Here is an 18,688-nt window from a genome sequence, read left to right as displayed (position 1 = left end):
ATCAGTCTACATATTGTATACTCATAACATCAGTCTACATATCGTATATATACTCACAGCATCAGAGTATATATATATATTTATCTTATATACTCACATCAGTCTACATATTGTATACTCATAACATCAGTCTACATATTGTATATACTCACAACATCAGTTTACATATCGTATATACTCACAACATCAGTCTACATTTCATATATACTCACAACATCAGTCTACATATTGTATATACTCACAACATCAGTCTACATTTCATATATACTCACAACATCAGTCTACATATCGTATATACTCACAACATCAGTCTACATATCGTATATACTCACAGCATCAGTCTACACATCGTGTATACTCACAGCGTCAGTCTACATATCGTATATACTCACAACATCAGTCTACATATCGTATATACTCACAGTATCAGTCTACATATTGTATATACTCACAACATCAGTCTACATATCCCATATACTCCCAGCATCAGTCTACATATCGTATATACTCACAGCATCAGTCTACATATCGTATAAACTCATAACATCAGTCTACATATCGTATATACTCACAACATCGGTCTACATATAGTATATACTCACAACATCAGTTTACATATCGTATATACTCACAGTGTCAGTCTACATATCGTATATACTCACAGCATCAGTCTACATATCGTATAAACTCATAACATCAGTCTACATATCGTATATACTCACAACATCGGTCTACATATAGTATATACTCACAACATCAGTCTACATATCGTATATACTCACAACATCAGTCTACATATCGTATATACTCACAACATCAGTCTACATATCGTATATACTCACAGTATCAGTCTACATATTGTATATACTCACAACATCAGTCTACATATCCCATATACTCCCAGCATCAGTCTACATATCGTATATACTCACAGCATCAGTCTACATATCGTATAAACTCATAACATCAGTCTACATATCGTATATACTCACAACATCGGTCTATATATCGTATATACTCACAACTTCAGTCTACATATTGTATATACTCACAGTGTCAGTCTACATATCGTATATACTCACAACATCAGTCTACATATCGTATATACTCACGTCAGTCTACATATTGTATATACTCTACATATCGTATATACTCACAGCGTAAGTCTACATATCGTATATACTCACAGCATCAGTCTACATATCGTATATACTCAGTGTCAGTCTACATATTGTATATCCTCACAGCGTCAGTCTACATATCGTATATACTCACAGCGTCAGTCTACATATCGTATATACTCACAGCATCAATCTACATATCGTATATACTCACAGCGTCAGTTTGCATATCGTATATACTCACAGTGTCAGTCTACATATCGTATATACTCACAACATCAGTCTGCATATCGTATATACTCACAGCGTCAGTCTTCATATGGTATATACTCACAGCATCAGTCTGCATATCGTATATACTCACAGTGTCAGTCTACATATCGTATACTCACAACATCAGTCTACATATCGTATATACATACTCACAACATCAGTCTACATATCGTATATATACTCACAGCGTCAGTCTACATATCGTATATACTCACAGCGTCAGTCTTCATATGGTATATACTCACAGCATCAGTCTGCATATCGTATATACTCACAGTGTCAGTCTACATATCGTATACTCACAACATCAGTCTACATATCGTATATACATACTCACAACATCAGTCTACATATCGTATATATACTCACAGCGTCAGTTTGTGTATTGTGATCAGGTTTCTGTTTGATATCCACCACACCATCCATATGTTTAAAGGCCACCCCAGCAAGAACGTCATATAACTCAAGCCGTCTAGCAGTCAGTCCGAATTTCTTCAGCCAGTCTTTTGAGCTCATATACTGCTCGTCTGGATCTGTTGTCGGTGCTCTCTCTATCACAGATTCTATTGAAAAATCCAACAGACAAAGCGGGGTTGAAAGATATATCGCCGTCCTGACACGTAATTAACATGATCAGTGTGGTAATAAACAAAACAACACAACAAAGTTATCCATCAATTATTAATCCAACGTCGTCATAAACAAAGAAAACTGTACACCAATTATTTCCATCCAACAGATCAGTTTCAAATGTTTTAGACATGACAAAGATAAACAATGAGAACTATAATATTAGTTTGTGTGTGATCACTAAGTGCTGACTATATATTAACAGGTCCATTGTCACTTCTGAATTGATTTGTCTGTAAATACAGCAGAGAATTATCAGTATATACTATATATATACACTACGGTTTAAACAGGTAGTTGGGTGTAACTGTTCCATTATGTTTGTGCAGAATTCATTCAATCACAAGCTACAAGTACTGAGTTCATAAAGTAATTAAGCTTCATATAAATTGTACAAGATTACCTTTGATACCAATTTCAATATTTATGTTTACTGTAGGAATATTATATTGCTTGAACATCTTGTATTCATATATAGCAGAAAAAGAAGAAAATGCAAAATTAAACATTGTGACACCAAAAAATGATAATATATATTCTTTTTTTCCTGCAAAGCTAACAAGGCTTTATTGATCAGTGAGCTGTATCCGTGTAGCTTTAACTGGACAGCAGCCAGTCTACCTTCATTATTTATACCTTATCTTGATATCTAATTACATATAGGTGTGTGTGTACCTGTGTACATACCCTATGGTAGCTTTGATATTCAATTATGGTGAGAATGATTTTTGCTATTTATGCATAAAGATGATGGTTGGATGGTTTTATCAAATTTTTGTTTTTGATATCTTTAAACTAATAATCTGGTTTATAGTTATGAAGTGATAATTGTTTGCTTGTTGAGTCTATCGCCCCGTGAACAGCCAGGGTCTGTTATGTGAAACAATTTCTGGTATAGTCGAGCCATTGTAGGCCGGTACTGTAAAACCTGTTGGGGTCAATTAAATAGTTGGTCAATTATTTAAAATCCTTTGAAAACAATGGTGAATGGGAGTTTTAAAGAGCTACTTAGGACATTGGCATGTGCTTAAGTTTAATGTTCGATGCTTTATGCAAATTATATTTTGATTGTTTAAGTTTGAAAATAATCAATTTTGTAATTTTCAATTTCAACTAAGAGTAACTAGAACTGTTGCCAGGATGGCTGACTAATACCCCCGCAATCTGCACGAGTCAATGGTGAATTGGAACTGTTAATTAGAGGCTAACTAAGATAACCCAGTAATATAGTGATCAGTTGCCATAGCAACCATAATTTTGAAGAAAAAAAAAGTGGCATGCACATCTACACATGGTCCTCTATATTTGTGTGAAGTTTCATTGAAATCGGCCCTTCGGTTTAGGAGGAGTTGTCCGGACAAACTTAAAGTTATGGTTCCTATCAGAAAACCTGTTTATAGTGACCAGTTGCCATAGCAACCATAATTTTGAAAAAAAATAAAGTGGCATGCACATCTACACAAAGTCCTCTATATTTGTGTGAAGTTTCATTGAAATTGGCCATTTCGTTTAGGAGGAGTTGTCCGAACAACTTAAAGTTATGGTTCTTATCGGAAAACCTGTTTATAGTGACCATTTGCCATAGCAACCATAATTTTGAGAAAAATAAAGTGGCATGCACATCTACACATGATCATTAATATTTGTGTGAAGTTTCATTGGAATTGGCCCATCGGTTTAGGAGGAGTTGTCCGGACAAAATGCGTCTACAGACAGACAGACAGACGGACGGACGGACGGACGGACAGACGGACAGACAACCTGATTCCAGTATACCCCCCTAACTTCGTTGCGGGGGTATAATGACATAGCAGGTGACTCTGCTAAGTAAGTTGTTGACTTAGTGCAAGAGCTGTCTTAAACTTGGTATGATGTTTGTCATAGACTTGGTACAAGTGCTGTCTTAAACTTGGTATAATGTTTGTCATAGACTTGGTACAAATGCTGTATGAGACTTGGTACAAGTGCTGTATGAGACTTGGTACAAGTGCTGTCTTAAACTTGGTATGATGTTTGTCATATAATTGGTACAAGTGCTGTCTTAAACTTGGTATAATGTTTGTCATAGACTTGGTACAAGTGCTGTATGAGACTTGGTACAAGTGCTGTATGAGACTTCGTACAAGTGATGTCTTAGACTTGGTATGATGTTTGTCATAGACTTGGTAAATTAAAGTGCTGTATAAGACTTGGAATGAGGTATGTCATAGACTTTGTACAAGTGCCGTATGAGACTTGGTACAAGTGCTGTATGAGACTTGGTACAAGTGCTGTATGAGACTTGGTACAAGTGCTGTCTTAAACTTGGTATGATGTTTGTCATAGACTTGGTAAATTAAAGTGCTGTATAAGACTTGGAATGAGGTATGTCATAGACTTTGTACAAGTGCTGTATGAGACTTGGTACAAGTGCTGTATGAGACTTGGTACAAGTGCTGTATGAGACTTGGTACAAGTGCTGTATGAGACTTGGTACAAGTGCTGTCTTAAACTTGGTATGATGTTTGTCATAGACTTGGTAAATTAAAGTGCTGTATAAGACTTGGAATGAGGTATGTCATAGACTTTGTACAAGTGCTGTATGAGACTTGGTACAAGTGCTATCATAGACTTGGTACAAGTGCTGTCTTAAACTTGGTATTATGTTTGCCATAGACTTGGTACAAGTGATGTTATAGACTTGGTACAAGTGCTGCCTTAGACTTGGTATGAGGTTTTGTCACAGACTTGGTACAAGTGCTGTATTAGACTTGGTACAAGTGTTGTCATAGACTTGGTACAAGTGCTGTTATAGACTTGGTACAAGTGCTGTATGAGACTTGGTATGAGGTTTGTCATAGACTTGGTATGAGGTTTGTCATAGACTTGGTATGTGGTTTGTCATAGACTTGGTATGAGTGATGTCTCAGAGTTGGTATGGGTGCCAGCTATATTAGACTTGGTATGGGAGCCAGCTGTCTCAGACTGGGTATGGGAGCCAGCTATATTAGACTTGGTATGGGAGCCAGCTATATTAGACTTGGTATGGGAGCCAGCTATATTAGACTTGGTGTGAGAACCAGCTATATTAGACTTGGTATGGGAGCCAGCTATATTAGACTTGGTATGGGAGCCAGCTATATTAGACTTGGTATGGGAGCCAGCTATATTAGACTTGGTATGGGAGCCAGCTATATTAGACTTGGTGTGAGAACCAGCTATATTAGACTTGCTATGGGAGCCAGCTATATTAGACTTGGTGTGAGAACCAGCTATATTAGACTTGCTATGGGAGCCAGCTATATTAGACTTGCTATGGGAGCCAGCTATATTAGACTTGGTATGAGAACCAGCTATATTAGACTTGGTATGGGAGCCAGCTATATTAGACTTGGTATGAGAACCAGCTATATTAGACTTGGTATGGGAGCCAGCTATATTAGATTTGGTATGGGAGCCAGCTGTCTCAGACTTGGTATGGGAAGCCAGCTATATTAGACTTGGTATGGGGAGCCAGCTATATTAGACTTGGTATGGGAGCCAGCTATATTAGACTTGGTATGGGAGCCAGCTATATTAGACTTGCTATGGGAGCCAGCTATATTAGACTTGGTGTGAGAAACAGCTATATTAGACTTGCTATGGGAGCCAGCTATATTAGACTTGCTATGGGAGCCAGCTATATTAGACTTGGTATGAGAACCAGCTATATTAGACTTGGTATGGGAGCCAGCTGTCTTAGACTGGGTATGGGAGCCAGCTGTATCAGAATTGGTATGGGAGCCAGCTATATTAGATTTGGTATGGGAGCCAGCTGTCTCAGACTTGGTATGGGGAGCCAGCTATATTAGACTTGGTATGGGGAGCCAGCTATATTAGACTTGGTATGGGAGCCAGCTATATTAGACTTGGTATTGGAGCCAGCTATATTAGACTTGGTATGGGAGCCAGCTATATTAGACTTGGTATGGGAGCCAGCTATATTGGACTTGGTATGGGAGCCAGCTATATTAGACTTGGTATGGGAGCCAGCTATATTAGACTTGGTATGGGAGCCAGCTATATTAGACTTGGTATGGGAGCCAGCTATATTAGACTTGGTATGGAGCCAGCTATATTAGACTTGGTATGGGAGCCAGCTATATTGGACTTGGTATGGGAGCCAGCTATTTAGACTTGGTATTGGAGCCAGCTGTCTCAGACTTGGTATGGGGAGCCAGCTATATTGGACTTGGTATGGGAGCCAGCTGTCTCTGACTTGGTATGGGGAGCCAGCTATATTAGACTTGGTGTGGGAGCCAGCTATATTAGATTTGGTATGGGAGCCAGCTGTCTCAGACTTGATATGGGAGCCAGCTATATTAGACTTGGTGTGAGAACCAGCTATATTAGACTTGGTGTGAGTGCCAGCTATATTGGACTTGGTATGGGAGCCAGCTGTCTCAGACTTGGTATGGGAGCCAGCTATATTAGATTTGGTATTGGAGCCAGCTATATTAGACTGGGTATGGGAGCCAGCTGTCTCAGACTTGGTATGGGAGCCAGCTGTCTCAGACTTGGTATGGGAGCCAGCTGTCTCAGACTTGGTATGGGAGCCAGCTATATTAGACTTGGTATGGGAGCCAGCTATATTAGACTTGGTATGGGAGCCAGCTATATTAGACTTGGTATGGGAGCCAGCTGTCTCAGACTTGGTATGGGAGCCAGCTGTCTCAGACTTGGTATGGGAGCCAGCTATATTAGACTTGGTATGGGAGCCAGCTATATTAGACTTGGTATGGGAGCCAGCTATATTAGACTTGGTATGGGAGCCAGCTGTCTCAGACTTGGTGTGAGTGCCAGCTATATTAGACTTGGTGTGAGTGCCAGCTATATTAGACTTGGTGTGAGTGCCAGCTATATTAGACTTGGTATGAGTGCATGCTGGCTTTATTATAACCAGGATAGGGACATCAAGAACTATCAACCAAGGAGGTTTGAAAACTTCTTAACTTCCAAATATGATCACAATGAACATAATTTAACAATTTCTTTTTCAAAAAGAATGCAAACATAGACATATTTAAGGGAATATACAATATAAATGTTGATAACTAGGTGATAACAAAGATGACATACCTATAACTAGGTGATAACAAAGATGACATACCTATAACTAGGTGATAACATAGATGACACACCTATAACTAGGTGATAACAAAGATGACACACCTATCACTAGGTGATAACAAAGATGACACACCTATAACTAGGTGATAACATAGATGACACACCTATCACTAGGTGATAACATAGATGACATACCTATAACTAGGTGATAATAAAGATGACATACCTATAACCAGGTGATAGCAAAGACAACACCTATCACTAGGTGGTAACAAAGATGACACACCTATAACTAGGTGATAACATAGATGACACACCTATAACTAGGTGATAACATAGATGACACACCTATAACTAGGTGATAACAAAGATGACATACCTATAACTAGGTGATAACAAAGATGACACACCTATCACTAGTTGATAACAAAGATGACATACCTATCACTAGGTGATAACATAGATGACACACCTATCACTAGGTGATAACAAAGATGACATACCTATCTGTATTTTTGGTTCTGGTACCTCCTCCATCAGGGCTTGGATTTGTGACAGATTGTTTTTAGCGTCCTCGAGTTCCTCAAACAGTAGGATGACATCCTCCCTCATGCCTGATCCGGGAGGAACTCCTCCGTAGGTCTTCTTCTTCAATAGGATGTTAGCCTTATTGGTACGAGGGTTTAACGGCTCGCCTTCATAAGAGTCCATCTCCATGATCACAGCATATGCATGGAATCTGGTAGTAATTAGAAATGGTTTAAAATCAATCCTAATTTAAAGAGCAAAATTGAAACATATACATGTAAAGATAATAAAATTTTCATCATATGATGACTGTGTTCTTCACTGAAAACTAGCATGCCATATTTTTGTGTAAGAAATCATGACATATGCCTGTATTTGACTGATAGTGATTTAATATTTTTGCTAAATTGCCATTTTTGTGAAGACACTAAAAATATATACTTACTTGCCACCTGTGCATGCTGCAAAGTCTCGAAGAAAACGGACAGTGTCTGAACTTCCACAGTTGTAAGACACACAGTGAACTGGGATCTTACGCTTCAGTGCCATCACCTGAAATAAGTCACCATGGTATAACTTCAAGGATCTTGTCAAGAGAGCAGCTGAGACTGGATGGGTACTGCTATTGATGGAAATCAGTTTCACTTTCTGAATTGATTAATCAGAAACTCAAAACTGATTAGCATAATAAATTTAGCACAGAATTGCCCTTTTGTAGAAAATTCATATACATTGTACATCTTAAGTACATGTATTAGGCATTGTGGGCTTTGTTATCAATAATTTTATATAATTCATGGAGAGTTGGAGTGAAAGGGTCAGTTAAGAGAAAGGATTTTTTTCAAGACAGCTAAGAGGATGTGCAGCATAATAGATTCTGATGCTTTTAACCAAGATGGCCAGGGTATGAAAACCCAATCAAGCAGGATGGCCAGGGTATGAAAACCCAATCAAGCAGGATGGCCAGGGTATGTAAACCCAATCAAGCAGGATGGCCAGGGTATGTAAACCCAATCAAGCAGGAAGTTTTCAGACTTATCAGACCTGTCCCTTTATGAACACAAATTCAGATTAGTTACCAGGTAAGATCCATACTACGCAGATTATCTTTTGATTTATACATGCCAGCAAAGTTATAAACTCACCTTTTCTTTCATGATTTCTTTACATGTATCTATAGAAGTTCCTTCTGTGAACAGGTAAACAGCTTCATTCTGAAAAAAATTTATGGAATGAAAAAAATATAAAATAAATGAAAAAATTATCTACATTGAAATTAAGCAGAGGCATTTTAAGTCAAACATAACTTTATTCAGACAATATATAGACAACTGGCATGACTTACGTTTTTGTCAGCCATTGCCTTGAGTACAGCCTCACAAGCAGCAGACCGTGATACTGACTGGAGACGGTCTATTGACCACACCCAATCAACAGCTCCCTGTATGGTGTCAAAGGTCACAGGTACACATTCCTCCTGATAACCAACTAAGTCGTCCACAGCCCTGAAACACCAGCATATAGTTATTACCCATAATATCTACCATTTAATGACACAACATCAATCACAGGGATCTTATATCTGTGATCATATCATGTAATTTATTGATTGACATAGCTAAGAATTTTAGATTCTGTTGATCAGACTCAACACATATTTATGTGAATATATCGATGAAAACTTTCACATTAATTTTTTTATAAGACAGGGGACTTTGACTCAGATGGTACATTTTTATACAGATATCGAGACAATCGTATGATATCATATGGATATTGTGACGTCATGATTTATCTATGATGTCACAATAGAGTTATTATACATATATATCTTACGATATTTATGACATAGCCGTATCACATGGTAGAACTGGCCAGTTATAAATATATAATTATGTACTAATTACTTATTACACCAAGTGCTTAATTATCTTTGTCAAAAGTTAGGACATCAATTCTGATGTGTAACTCACCTAATGAGGTTAAATTTAGCTACTTGTGTGAGTTGTTCAAAGATGACCCTTTCTAGAGCTATTTTGTACTGATCAAACTGCTGTGGGGACATGTTCCTGATATCCAACACAATGGTCACAGCCTTTTCTTCAATCACGCCAAACAACCGTCTGCTCTCTGTTGTCAACCATTCCAGTCTCCTCTTGTAGAGAGCTATTGCCTGGAGTAGTCTCCCTTCCAACTGTTTCAGCATCTGACGACTACATGTCACCTGTAATCCGATAACATTTCAAAATTCATTTTTCGAATTCAAATACTTGCTGATATGTTGTTATTTCATAAAAAAGGAAATGCATTTCATCGAAGTAATATAATTATTCATATTGTATTACGGAAAAAAACAAATATTCTATAAAGCTGATTATATCTGAAATGTCTTTTAATTAACTGACAAACTCATATAAAGTAAAATTTTTCCTTCTGAGAATATGTAATAAGTTTTGTTTTAAAAAAGCATTACTTGAACCTCAATTTCTCAATGTGCTCTAAATTCTTGGCACATACCAGCACTACACACTTATGTTTTCACAGCATACATTTAACGTACATTTCAGAATTTAAAAGGTTTGATAGTAGTTGAGTCTAGGATACTTGAAAAGATGCAAAATTCTGAGTTAGTCTTTAGTAATCAAACTAATACATTTATTGAAATGTCTCTGTAACCTGTTATATTTTTCTTTGAGGGTGGAGTATAAAATAACAAGTCTAAATAAAACATAACAAACCAAAATGAATACCAGATTAAGACTTACGTTGAACGTTTTTCCGTCACTAGGACTGAATATTTTGCTGAATAACCCTGAGCTGTATCGGGAGCTGATCGGTCGCTTCAAGGACGTGTCAAAATCTGTGTAGAACATGTTCAGTTATAACATAAACAAAAATAAAATTAAAGTATTTTTCTTTTTTTTTAACAAAAAGCATATTTCTAGCATAATAGATCATGTATCATCAATGTAATTTATATCTTCTATATATGGCCATTGTTAATGGGTACTCCAAAGAAGTACGTTAACCTGTTTAGAAATATTAGTGTTCGGTCTAACAATCATTTTATAACAGAAAGGACTTCCTTTGAATCTAGAACTCTGGCAGGTCAGCCAGTGCCGCATGGCAGCAAAATAAGAACTCTCTACCAATTAACAACTAATGTTCTCCAAAGTAATAAGAGATCATGATTTACCATCTCCCTTCAACCAAAAGTGTCCTCTTCAGCAAGTATCCTAGTTTATTTAAACAATACTGATCCTCCTACATGCAATATTTAAAGTGTCCACTCCAAGTCATGATCTTCATTTCTCTATGTTGGGTATGAATTGTGTAATAAGTAAGTATTGTTTGAATCTGAATACTTTTATCGTCATGTATTCAATTTGAACACAAGAACTGGATTTGATTCCATGACTGTTCATCTTTTATAAATAACTAGATATAAATAAATGTAAAAACATGGTGACATCTGATACAACTCCACAAATGAGTTTTACTTTCTATCATTAAAAATGTGGGGGTTTTTTCATAGCCATGTGACCCCTCCACCCCTCAACCCTCAAGCTCCCCCACCCACCCTTCCACCCTCCCCTACCCACCTCTCAATCCTCCCCCACCCACCCTTCCACCCTCCCCTACCCACCTCTCAATCCTCCCCCGCCCACCCTTCCACCCTCCCCTACCCACCTCTCAATCCTCCCCCACCCACCCCTCCACCCTCCCTCACCCACGTATGTAATGTCTACCTGGTCATGTTCATATATCAACAGATCGATCAAATTCTGACAATAAATGATTCATTGAGCGGCCAGCCCAGGTAATATAATTTTGATCTAGACAGCACCAGTATATCTACAGAGATTACTAGGACAAAGCCAGGAACTGATACGTTTATAAAGTATTAATCATGGAGTAGATAAGGAGTTATGGAGACCGGTAATCCTCATAGTCTTACACCTGGGTATAACAAGTTACAGGAAATATATACAGGTGTCTGTGCATGGTATATCGCACAGATCTCATTAGGCTGGCAAACATTTTAAAGCCTTGTTATCTTAACACTGATTAAATAACAAAACTGGTATTAAACATATTCATTCACTGCCTTGAAAGTAATGTTTTAAATCAACTCTGTTCGAATTTAAAGTATAAAATTTCCAACAAGAAATATGAATATGATTTTTTTTTTTTACTGTATGATTAAGAAAAGGAAATGATTATTTGAAAGTTTTTACTGCTAACATTAAAAGCTGATCAAACTATGTACATGTATCTGGGTAACTATGTAAACACCCAATCTGAGATCCGGATCTGCCACTACTATTTAAAACACCCCCAATACACACATTATTGACACAGTCAGTCACACACACTGGGAAATCATTTAATTGCTATCCTCAAAATATGACCTCAACATTTATATCCAATTTAAACCACCATTATTCTAAATCAATTTCTCATGTGGATTAAGGCCTATTTATATGGAAACTGCCCATTCAGACATGTTTAATGGGTGGGTTACTATATAGAATTATATTGTATGCTGGGAAAGGATTTACATAAAGCTTCTGTAGACCTGAATTGTATCTGATACACTTTCAATAGAAATCAAATGTTGCAATAAAACTCTGAAATCTGCATCTCAAATATCCATGTTAAAGATTGAAAACATATATTGTAGGTAAAACAAAAACTACAATGTGTCCCAAAATGTCAGGAGACTAGGCAATATCAAAAATCAAGTATACTGAGAAATGTTATAGTTGTGACTTTCGATTGGCTGCATGCATGGGTATCATATTTTACTTTCCAGAATGGCATGCAGGAGATTTACTTTCCAGAATGGCAGGAAATTAGCATTAACTCATAACAAGGACAAAGTCGTCAAGATCCCCTGCCCATGCAAATATTGTATTACATGAAATTAAAGTGGGCAACATTTAAAAAAACATGACATATATAGCATTTAGTATCATTACATTTATATTCATGTTCAGTCAGTAAGTCCTGTGAAAGTAATTAACATAATTAGTAACAATTCAATAAAATATTATACTGTACATTGAACTATCAAAATGGGCTGATCATGCTTGTATTATCCCTTTCTTCCTACTAGATAGATCTGACTTAATATGGTTTGAAGTGTATCAACAGATGACTGTTTTGACATGAACCATACAATTAAGTTTTTCAGTGAGGCTCAGATGGTTGATACAGTGCATTCCTCTTTATATCATGTTGTATTTGTCAGACAAAAACATGATATTAACAGGAATGTGACATTAAAAGGAACATGTTTTTCCAATACATCTAGTGCATTTCCAATCTCCATAACTAAAAGTAAGCTAATCAATGTATATATGAAGATGTTTCAATCTTAAGATATTATTATTTTATTAAAAATAATTTTTCTGTAATTTTTTCTATTTTCTATGAAATATTTTGTAAAAGTTGTATCTGAAATCAATGAAATTGACATAATCCTCTGGATATTTCCTGTGATTAGCTAAGAAAATCATGATATTAAGAGGAATTAACCTCAAAGTCCATAATATTAATCAAATAAAATTACATAGATTATATAGATGGAAAACTGGTGATTGGGAAAAACATGATATAAAGAGGAATGTGATATTAACAGGGGTGATATTAAGTGGAATCCACAGTACATTGTTTTCATACAGCCAATCAGGTAACAGCTGCCTCATTAAATATACATGGAATATGCCGATGATCGAACTTGAGCAACGGGTTCAGGTTATAAGTCTATAAAGCAAGTTTCATCAAAATCTAATCGTTCCTTCCAAAAGATATCGTGCTGAAAGCAATCAGCAAATCAGGTAACAGCAGCCTCATTAAATATGCGCGGAATATACTGATTATTGAACTTGAGTAAGGGTTTTAGGTTATAAGTCTACCAAGCAAGTTTCATCAAAATCCAATCATTCCTTCAAAAGATATCGTCCGGAAAGCTAATCTGGACGGACGGACGGATGGATGGACGGAACCCATTTGTATACCCCGCCAACTTTGTTGGGCGGGGTATAAAAAACTTCAGTGTCATGAATTTTCAGTGGGTCACAATTGGGTGCATACGTACATTTTATATGTATATATTTATTGATATCATATTTGTATTACGACATCACCACCATTTTTAATATCATCAGCAGCTGATATAGGTTATGTTAATGTGCCATAAATACTAATGATCACACATATTTCATTTGAAAAAAAAAATGAAATTAAGAACATACAGTTTCTGTTCAATAACTTTTTTGTGCAGACAAAACACTGACAATAGTCAGCAAGATGATACCACTTGTAATAGGAGAAGTCATTTAGATGGTAAACCATGTAATTATGGCATCCCAATGACCTGGACTTTTAACAAATTCAGAGGTAAAATCACTATTTTTCAGAAATCTGGAGAGTCAAAACATATGTCAAATAGATTGCTAGACATATCCTTCCAAACCCAAGAATCAAATATATGGTCAAGTCAAAAATATACTTCAAGGGTCTACTGGATGCCGTGCTGCGAGTATGAAGTAACTGACTAACATGTTCATTGAACTGCATGCATGAATTAGCGCAAATGTGGAAATAGTCATTCATATAGATTATGCAACAAATTTTGAACCTACCATCACTATGTTTAAATCCAATGGTTGGAAGGATCTGTTTCAGACTGATCTTATTTTTCTTTAGACCATAATTTTGCAGCCATTTCTTAGTGGATATAAGAGAGCGAACATCCAGTTCCCATTCTTTGCTGGGGGTCTTCTTCTCACTAATGGCTGGGTCATATTCCACATCCTGGGTCACAGCTGGGGTTGGGGTTGGGATGTCAAAGGTTACACCTGATATGAGAAAAAAATCATAAGAAAAAAAATAGGATATATATTTCTAAAACTAATAACATTTATTTTTCATGACTATCCTTAAGAATATATTATGCTTAAGCAGCTTTATTGCATATCAAATCATTTGACTGATCCTTTGGATATGTACATGTACATAGTGTACATTGTACCCAAGACAGAAAACTTAAAATATCTGTTTATTACATATTTTGATCAAGGCTATATTTTGCTGCTTCAAACAGATCTTGGTTATTATCTTTCCAAGGATGATACACTTTAATATGTTTGTAATTTGTGTAGAAGTTTATAAACTTTATTTTTAAAATCTTGATACTACAGATAATGTATCTTGATAATGTAAATTTATCTTAAATTGATAATTGTATTATTACGGACAGACTATGGGTTGAGAACTTGAGAATTGGTACCAAAAACCCCCATGTGAAGTGGGGAATGTATCTTCACTTGTAAATGATTTTTCAGTGTCTGTTTATTTATATATGAATAAATATAGTTCATGCTTATAATTCAACCTACAAATATTTCAGAACATACTGGTATAAAATTTCATCAGTATGTACACTCCTAATTAAGAATGGAATTCATCAACTTGCATGAATTATCAATTATAAAAGTACATGAAACTGAGGTATGGTATATGCTGAAATTGTGCTGATGGCTACATTGGGAAATAGAAATACAATGTAATATTTATCGTAAATATCTAGTGTGTTATATAACTTCTACCATATCTACCAACCTGAAGAAGATGTTCCAGAACAATATAATATTTTCCTGATCAATAGTGTCCATAACTACCCATCCTATCAGTGTGAGTTTTTCCTGGTATTCATTAATAAAATGTGTGAGCAATGGAGAGGCGAGCTAGTTTTATGATGTAATAAACAATATTGGACAGACACTTTAAGTACCTATATAGCTATAGCTGTAGGAATATATAGTACCATAAATATATATACAATGTAGTCCATTAGATCCCAGCTGCTTTTTAAAATCAGATAATCATGTATTTTCTAAATGTTTTCTTTTTAGCAAGTTATGACATACAAAATATGTGACAATGACATTGTATTTAGGATAAAATGGTAATGACAATATCTGTGACAGTTAAAGTAATAAAATTATCAAATTAATTTAATCATTGAAAGAAAAACAACTAAAGAATATTTATCACATCAATATTTCAAATGCTACAATGCCTACATTTCATAATGCATCTTAGTTTGATTATCACAAGATATCTATTAATTTTAAATTAACATCTCAAAACTTAGAAAATATATGTAAGGAATATAATTGTGACTTTTCCCATCATTAATGTGCCTGGCCTGATACATCAAGTGCAGTGAAACTTACCCAGTAAATAACACCTATGTCAGTAAGTGCTGAACAACAAAGCCTAAAAGTTCTTGAGTTTTTCAGCTTTTATTTTATATTTACATACAGGTACCCTCTAAGCAATTGAAATATTTGACTCTAGACTGTCCTTTTTTTAGGTCACCTGAGACAAAGTCTCAAGTGACCTATTCTAATCCCCTTTTGTCCGTCGTCGTGCGTCGTCCGTCGTCCGTCCGTAAACAATTTACATTTTCGACTTCTTCTCCAAAACCCACAAACCAAATTCTATAAAATTTGGCAGGAAGCTTCTATGGCTAAAGGTCAACCAAAATTGTAAATTATATGGTCCCCACCCCCCCAGGGGCCTGAGGGGCGGGGCCAAAAAGGGTCAAATTGACTAAAACTTCAAAAATCTTCTTCTCTACTCTCAGATATGCTGGAATCAAACACTCTTCATAGATGGAAGGGTCTTAAGGTGCTTTACCAAAATTGTAAATTTCATGACCCAGGGGTTTCATGTTTGCCCCTGGGGAGGGGCTAAACTTTACTATAGTTTATATAGGGAAATCACATTTTTGACTTTAATTTATTTTATTTCTATTGGAATTCATTCAAATTTTGTAAACATTGTCAGCATGGGATGACAGTTTGATGGCATGCACATGTTGGCCCTGACTGACCCCCAGGGGCTGATGGGCGGGGCTAAAAAGGGCCAAATTGACTGAAATTTCACAAATCTTCCTCTCTACTCTCAGATATGATAGAATCAAATACACTTCATAGATGGCTGGGTTTGAAGGTTCTTTACCAAATTGTGAATTTCATGACCCTGGGGTCACAAGTTTGCCCCTGGGGAGGGGGTAAATTTTACTATTGTTTATATAGGGAAATCACATTTTTGACTGATTTGTTTTGATTTCTATTGAAATTCATTCTGGTTAACATTTTCAGCATGGAATGAAAGTTTGATAATATGCATATGTTGGCCCTGACTGACCCCTAGGGGCTGATAGGGGGGGCAAAAAGGGTCAATTAAATAAACTGAAATATTTCAAATCTCAGGTGACCGTTAAGGCCCATGGGCCTCTTGTTTTTGTCTATTTTGTGTAATATTTGCCCTTATATTTTTCAGTGTTTTTTTCAGGTTTATGGTATTATGAACACACTTTTGAATGTTTCCTTTCCTTTTGGGAAAAACAATACTAAAATGCTTTGGGTATGGGGTCATTTTAATTTGTGCACCCAGTTATACAGGCAGGAAAAACACTGGGCAAAGCTCTATAGCCAAACTGTTTTCCAAGACCAGATGTTTGCTTATGGAATAATGACAGATCTAGTGGTCCAATTTTGTTTTCACATGAGCCTTGACTTTCAATACTTTCAATAAGGTCTGAATTAACATATGCAGGTCTGTCAAGATTTATGCATGAAAGTTGCATTTAAAAAAAAGTGACAAGCAGTTTTTCTGCACAAATGAAAGGTCCCCCCCCCCCCCCCCCCCCCCCCCCCCCCAGCCCCATCACATCTGTCCACTTTCTATAGTGATAGTGATCACAAACTATTGCTTGTTCCTGGATGGGAGCATGGATCATATTGCTTGAGGCCCAGGAACATTTACTCATAATTAGACTTGAGAGGAGTTTAACCTAAGGACAGTATCCTCAATGGTACAGACTTTCATATTAATTGGTTTCTAAAATCTAGTTAATATTTTTTTCTCGTCTTTTAAATGTCCCATACATTCATGACAAATTATTTCAGTCTGCAGTTGATACAATATATGTCTGTATACATATCAATACAGGTGTCCTGTTGTTTTTTTATTGCTTTGGGAATGGGACCTTTTTATCTATTATGAGAAGAAATTGATTGATAGATTGAATGATTTTGAAGGCAAGTGCTATAGGTATTATTAATATGGTTTTAATATACATAAGATAATACATCAATTGGAAATTAAAGCGTGAACCACTCTCAGCTCCAAACAGGTCTTCAGAAAAATGCCTACATATGAAACATGTACACATGTATCACAAACAATTAATGATTCATTTGTCAAATTACATATCATTAATTGTCAAACTGTATATAGCTATAGGTCACTTTAAGGAAATAGCAAATATATATATATATATATATATAATAAACACAGCACAATTAGTTTCTACAAAAGAAATAATGAATTGTTTAACTGCTTTGGAATCTTGACACGTCACAGATCAGCGAAAGATAATTTTCAACGCAAATGTAAGTTTAACAAAAACTGTTTCAATACTCAAATATACTGCAATAAACGTGAACATTTTGTTTTGCTCATGTCAACAGGGGACAGTAGGTCTAATATTACCTTCAGAGTATGCATTCTTCTTGTATGGTTCACATGCCATCAGTTTAGTAGCCATCTTTACTCTTTAGTGTCTTCAGTTTTCACGCTGATAAAACAACGGTCACACTTTCCCCCCTCTCACAATGTTTTCTTTTCTCTATCCAATACTTGATGCCTATCAAGCTTATCAAACTTTCCAATAACTTATCCACACGTAATCAAAACCCCGGCTACATCACAGGTAAAACCAGGGTAGCGTGAAATATCTTTCACTTTCAGTGTCGACTAGTATCACGCCAACCCGTATCATGTTTTCAACACCTCAAACCTGCCAACAGCCGCCATCTTGTTTACACCGTAGTTGCCTGGGAGTAAGGTGCCCCCTCCGAAAAATAAAAACAAATAAAATAAATTAGTTAAACTGTCATGAGTTAATATGAATGAAAAAATAATATATTTCCATGCCATTTTTATAGAGATACATTTAAATATTT

At 36.1% G+C, this 18,688-nt stretch overlaps 1 protein-coding gene across 1 annotated transcript in view; it reads right to left on the bottom strand.

Moving 5' to 3' along the window:
• The window catches only part of LOC117330106 (von Willebrand factor A domain-containing protein 3B-like), a 61,147-nt gene extending 42,482 nt beyond the window's left edge, over positions 1 to 18,665 (bottom strand). Inside the window, 9 exon segments of the mRNA XM_033888324.1 lie at positions 1,764 to 1,957; positions 7,616 to 7,851; positions 8,086 to 8,192; positions 8,786 to 8,854; positions 8,986 to 9,145; positions 9,614 to 9,864; positions 10,406 to 10,500; positions 14,291 to 14,506; positions 18,216 to 18,665. Coding sequence (XP_033744215.1) covers positions 1,764 to 1,957; positions 7,616 to 7,851; positions 8,086 to 8,192; positions 8,786 to 8,854; positions 8,986 to 9,145; positions 9,614 to 9,864; positions 10,406 to 10,500; positions 14,291 to 14,506; positions 18,216 to 18,270 — 1,383 coding nt within the window. The 5' untranslated portion in view covers positions 18,271 to 18,665.
• Positions 18,666 to 18,688: the final 23 nt, after the last annotated feature.

Source organism: Pecten maximus, chromosome 6 (genome assembly GCF_902652985.1).
Source record: "Pecten maximus chromosome 6, xPecMax1.1, whole genome shotgun sequence".
Lineage (NCBI taxonomy): Eukaryota > Metazoa > Mollusca > Bivalvia > Pectinida > Pectinidae > Pecten > Pecten maximus.
Note: the sequence above shows the minus strand (reverse complement) of the source record. Positions and strands in the feature narration are given on the sequence as shown.